We start from the raw sequence: 6,402 nt of genomic DNA, 5'->3' as shown, positions 1-6,402 counted from the left end.
TTACAGGATAACCATATATTTACTTACGTACACTCTATATAAAAAGAAGGTTAGCGACTAGATAGAGCCGCAATTATAATATATACTAACTTCTTCTCCGTATAATAAGAATAGAATAGTATAACTTTACCTAGAGAAAGAATAAATATCACTAGCTAATTATAATAATTAGACATAGAGGACCTAATAGGAGGTATTAAAAATAATAAAGGTTATTAAATTAAAGATAGGAATGCTATACCTTTAATAGACGACTTAGAGATAAGAGATATCTTTAAGGACAAATCTATTAGGTAACCACTCCACGAGTTATGTTTATATTGTTAACTATTCTATACCTATATACCTAGCCCATTAATAAGTCTACCGTAGTATTTCCTATAAGGCTTCGTTATATAAAGGAAAGGAAGGCTGTATTATAGGGGGTTATTACCTTTATAAAGAAGGTTTAGAAGGAACTACTAATGGATTATAGTGTATTTATATAATAGGGTTAATTTAGGTTGATTTTGGGGTTGATTTTAATATCAATTTGATTTTAATTTTCGTAGGAGGCCCGTGCACTGTCTCGGGCGGGTGGCTGTCTTGTCTGGGTGGCTAAGACGTTAATCCTAATTAGGAAATTAGTATATAAAATAATTAATATAGTGCGAGTTTACGTTGACTGTGTGCAACCCTGGGAGGTCCGGAGCCCATTTGTTACTCCCGAATCTTGGGTATGCAGCTTAATGCAACTCTTTAGCTGCACTCAAGAGGCAGATACTAAGCTGTTTTGTGTGGTTCCGGAAGTATTATAACTATGGCGGGCGGCTACTTGAAAGTTTGAAAATAGCACTTTCTAAAGCGTTTCGTAAACGTTGGAATTGAGGACATAAGGAGGTATCTCAAGAGTTATACCAATGAAACATATTTGAGTAACCGCTGTAGGTTGCTAAGGTTATCTAGAGCGACTCACAACGCCCTTTAGTAATGCCTTCTATGTAAGTCTAGCCAAATTTAGGATACATGACGTCTGGATGGGCCACCATTCTGCAACAGATCGAACCGCCGGCCGACAGCAAAGCGCGAGAATCTTGACCTTATTTGTTCTAGCACACGGGCATCCCGACTATACCGCCCAACGGCGGCCCTAGTGAATAAATTCCACCGTAATTTTGAAAGCAGGTTCCAGTCTTGAGGCATCTGAAAGTTCTGCATGGATGCGTACTCAAAATATATTGGATAGAAGCCTGCTAAGTCCCAATCGAGCAACCAAAGTTGACCTGAAGGGTCGAGCAGGAGATTTCGAGGTGCAAGGTCATGGTGAGTGAAAACAAGGGATTTGGCTGTTGGAGGTATTCGTCCCTTAGGCTCCACGGGGGCCTGAGTTGCTGCCTTAATTGCTTGTCGAATAGAGCTAAAGCCGACCCAAAATCTAATAAAATATGTAATGTCCTTAGGATCTGACCTCGCAGGCAGGCCGAAGCGATCTTCCAGGTAGAATGATCTGCATTGGCCAGTTGTCAATGATCCGGCGGTTGAAGAGGTTAACGACCTTAGACACCAGACAAAATGGCGGAGCTGCAGAGACAATTTAATTGTTGCGAACCAGCTCAACCGACTCCACACAATTTCTAGAGTGTCTCCCAAAATGCGTTCCATAATACACCACACGTTGTGCCCACTTCGAATTGTCCGTTTCACACATGGAACTCTAATGCCTAGTCGATGAGCTGTATCCATGGCTTTGAGCGCGTCATCTACTAGGGGAGCTTCGTAATGTTTAGCTAGTAGATTCTTTGATAGCAGGTGTATACTAGAGATGGGTGCAAGCGATGGAGACGCTAGAATGTGCCTTATAAGTTCGGTTTCCGAGTAGCTTTGGACTAGATCATCCTGAAAGTCTGAGTCCATAATCCGTAGCTAAGAAGAAGTGCCGATTAGACGGAATAGAGCGGATGGTTAAGTATTATGGCCATACCTGTTACCAGAGAGTGAGAAAGTGGACTATAGTTTTGCGAATTTGCGAAAACGGTGCCTCTTCGGCGCCGAAAAAACAGGCCGGAATGCGGCACCGTGCACTCATGCCAGACCTGCGGAGGATAGATTATCCTATCCGGTCGGGCGGATAATAATCCTATCCGAGGATAGCCCGGATATCGGATAATATCCGGATAAGATCTGGATATCCGTAAAATTTTAACTACAAAACTAAACCTTTACCCCCTATTATACGACGCTATAAATATAGCTAGTACTAGTTAAATTTACCCTAAAAACTTTAACGATAATAATTCCTTTAAAGTTAATACACTTTCTACCCTTTTAAGTGGCGTTAAGACTAAAGCTAATACTGGTTTAATCCTAACTACTTATATAACACAGATCTTAAGACAAGTCTCCTTAATTTATAAATATACCCATATAGCAATAAAGGAAGAAAAGGCTTATATAAAGAAACGCTACTTTTATAAATACTATCCTCCTTAAAACCTAAAAGGACACTATTCCTTAACTATTAGATTATAAGGCTATCTTAAAAAATATAATATTAAATGGAATCTGGTAAAGAATTAGGAGTATATAACAGTAAAAGATTAAGGGGAGAGATCTCTTTTAGAACTATATTAAAAGCTTCTAGTAAAAGGAGAAGTTTAAGGTCTTAAGGGTAAGGTTTTAAAGCGTATAATATATTAAAATACTATAAAGCAAGCACTTCTAGATCTAATTATTGTATAATAGCTTCCCTTCTTATATATAAAATGGCTAGAGTTTTATACTTTTATAAAAGCATTAAATTAAGAAATACCCTTAATTATCCCTATATACTACTTAACGATTATAGCCTAGATTCTTAAACACTTTATTAAAAGTTAAGATATTATACGTGTAGCTAGAATAAAATGCATTGCAATAGTGGACATATTACGAGGGAGGTTAAGGCGTTAGTGGTAAGCGAGCTAATGGCGATTTTCTATCCCGGGGATAGAAAATTATAATTGGTTAATAGAAGTTACGGAAGAATACGCGAAGAGCTTTATCCTTTGCGACGCGTAGATCTTAAAGAATTAATATCTATTTATAACACTATATAGTATATATTATTGTAATATATATATTCTACACGTTGTTAAAGTATACTAACACTAATTAGTAAGCGCGTATAGATTAGGAAATACGTAAATAGCTTAAAGGACAGTTATACTATCTACCTTACAGTATATTGGAAGATAGTTATACTTATCCACCTTTTATATTAGCCTATTTTAGTTAAAGAGAAGAAGAGAAACTACCTAGGAGTACTTATCTAGTATCTATAACAACTACTATATAGAACACCTTACCTTATTTAACTAACTTAAACCGCCTCCTTAACTACTTCCTTAACTACCTCCTTAACCGCCTCCCTAACCATCCCCCTACCTTTACCTTACGAATACCCTTACTTACCTAAATAATATATAAAATATAAGATGTTAGGAATAGAGAAAGATTAGAAGGAAAAAGTAGCTAAATAGGAAAATAAAATTAACCTAACGGAAGTCACTAAGGATAAGCTAACCGACTACGTATAATATAAGATATATGTATATACAGAGATATATAACTAGCTAGACTTAATACTCTAGGAGTTGTTCTAGGGAGATTTTAAGGACTTTACGGTTAATATCTTTATGAAAATCCGTTATACTGGCTTTAGCACCTATATAATTATCTAAATATTAAAGGAGTATAGGTTAATACCAACCATAAATAAGGTAAATTACTCCCTTAGTCTTTATATAATATAGTATAAGAAGAGAACTAAATAGAATAGACTAGAGAAGAGATAAATGTACTTAAGAAAAAGTTTAACACTAGTATTAAGTTAAGAAGTATTTAGTATTATAAGATACACGGAACTCTAAAAGAGTAATAAGTAAAACGTTCCTTAGTGCCTATACTTTCTACTATACCTTAATCTATAATTATCTTTACCTTTATATTATCTATTACGTCTTAACCTATAATAATAATATAGTAACTCTACAAATAACCTACGGATAAGGAGAACCGCCCTATTACTATAACCGGCTATAGAAAGAAAATTATAAATATAGCTAAGATATATATAGAGGAGTAGAAATACGGTAGTATAAACAAAAGCCTTAACTATAAATTAATAATATTTTACGATATCTGTAATTAAGCGGATATACTCTAAAAAGCTTACCTTAAGGCATTCCCTACTATACTAAAAGGACTAGCTTTAAACTGCTTTTATATAAACTAACTATCTTACCTACTATTTGCTAAAGCTTGCAAATACCTTTAGAATTTCTTTAAATGATTAGGATTTTAATATAAGAATTATAACAAATCCTTATAGCAGGAACTATGGTAAACTTATTAATAGGTTAGGTATATAGGTAAATAAGAAGTTAATAACGTAATAATAACTAGTAGAGTGTTGCCTAATAGATTAACTCTAATTATATTCTAAGATTTACTATAAAGAAGAGAAACTATCTATAGAGACCGTATATCCTTAAATATATAACTCCTCCCTATAGTAAAGGGTTTAGTACGTTGGTATATTAGTACGTTAGTATATCGCGTTCCTATGTTTTTACGTTTCTATATTCTAAACTTATAACGTAACTAGCTATATAACTTAGCTACCCCTTATTCTATAGCTTAATCGGTTCTAATGCCTCCTATACTATCTTAACTAACCCATTTATATCCATTCTTAGTAGTCGTACTACTACTAATATAAGGTCTGTAATACTATCCCCCTCCTTTTTATCTTTATCCTTAAAGATATCTCCTATCTCCAAGTCGTCTATTAAAGGTATAGCATTCCCATCTTTAATTTAATAACCTTTATTATTCCTAATACCTTTTATTAGATCCTTTATATCTAATTATTATAACTAGCTAGTAATATTTATTCTATTATTTAGTAAAGTTATACTATCCTATTCTTATTATATAAAGAAGAAGTTAGTATATATTATAATTGCGTCTTTATTTAGTTACTAACCTTTTTCCTATACTAAGTATACGTAAGCGAATATGTAATTATCCTATAATATTTAATCTATCTCTAATACTAAGTGTATATATTTTATTATCCTTTATAACCGTCTAGTTCCTTATCTAATCTCCTCTAGGGTTACGCGTGTTAGTAGTGGCTAAAAGACTAAAGAGTAAGCTAGCTAAGGCCCTTACTAAAGTATAGCGTTATTTTAACGAGGTGTTTTAGGCTCTAAAAGTTTAACTAAATACTTATACTTACCTAAGCCGTTTAATAAAGGTCCGTAAAAAGGTACGCTTAAAAGAGCTTTATTTAATAGAATAAGGTCTATTTAAACTTAAGGCTAAGGAGGCTAAAAAGGATTCTAATTAAAAAGAGGCAGAAACAGTTTATACGCTAGTAGTGGATCCCTTAAATAATCTAGCTTATCTATTACCTTTAACTAATCCCTTTATCTTTAGCTCCTTCTTAATATTACCTAACCCGTTTTCTTTTAATACTTCTATACCTTTCCTATAGCATTCTTTAAATTCTATAATAGTTCCTAAGTAGTCTTATTATAGCCTATCTACTTAACCTTATACTATATTTTATTGTTAATATCCTTATAACTAACGATCTTTAAAACTTACTATTTATCTTCCTCTTATCCTTTATACATATTTACTTTATAAATTAGTGGCTTAATATTCCTATATACTAGCTCTAGTATTATAATATACTATATAGAGTAGATCTTTATCTTAGCTAGTAGGTTTAACTTAAATATAACTAGTAAAATCCTTTATATAATTTTAAAAGGTCCTAGTTTAACATAGTTTAACTTCTTATTTAGTTGTTAACTCTTAAAATTTTTATATAGTAGCTATACTTTATCCCCCTCCTTAAGATCTAGTCCCTTAGATCTCTTAGCGTTATAGTACCTTTTTATTCTCTTTTATACCTTTTTTGCTAATTCTATAAGGNNTATATAAAGATTTATTAATATCTTTATTCTTTCTTTAGCTATACTACTTATTTTCTTCGCCTATTATAGTAATAATAATATTCTTAGCTTATATTTATAATTTGCCTTAAATAGTAATATGCCTATTCCTTTTTATAGCGTTATATTATATATAAACTATAACGTATTCCACCATCGAGCCGGCAGAACCATCGAGCCGGCAAGTCTATTTCCCCACTAAAAATTATAAAAATCACAATATAATATCTTAACAACCACTTAATAATAAATTCTAATAATTTAGATTTAGACTTTTATATACACTCTACAGCTTCTATTAAAGTTGCATAGTAAATAGTTTAGTAGTTTTTAAGGTATTAAAATTTGGGGGCCAAAATATAGCCAAATTACTATATCTTAAAAACTACTAAACTATTTACTATGCAACTTTAATAGA

General features: G+C 32.6%; 1 protein-coding gene across 1 annotated transcript; it reads right to left on the bottom strand.

The window, feature by feature from the left end:
- Positions 1-898: 898 nt before the first annotated feature.
- On the bottom strand, positions 899-2,017 carry K441DRAFT_639690 (kinase-like protein). The gene is made up of 2 exons (XM_067646588.1): positions 1,961-2,017; positions 899-1,902 (listed from the first exon to the last, which is right to left on the bottom strand). Exon 2 carries the CDS (start codon positions 1,891-1,893, stop codon positions 997-999), a length of 897 nt encoding a protein of 298 aa, XP_067502170.1. The 5' UTR covers positions 1,894-1,902; positions 1,961-2,017; the 3' UTR covers positions 899-996.
- Between the last annotated feature and the right edge of the window lie 4,385 nt (positions 2,018-6,402).

Source organism: Cenococcum geophilum (genome assembly GCF_001692895.1).
Source record: "Cenococcum geophilum 1.58 unplaced genomic scaffold K441scaffold_31, whole genome shotgun sequence".
Taxonomy (NCBI): Eukaryota; Fungi; Ascomycota; class Dothideomycetes; order Gloniales; family Gloniaceae; genus Cenococcum; species Cenococcum geophilum.
Note: the sequence above shows the minus strand (reverse complement) of the source record. Positions and strands in the feature narration are given on the sequence as shown.

Coding starts and splice junctions, on each gene's coding strand:
- K441DRAFT_639690 (XM_067646588.1), bottom strand. CDS start 1,893: ATGGACTCAGACTTTCAGGATGATCTAGTCCAAAGCTACTCGGAAACC.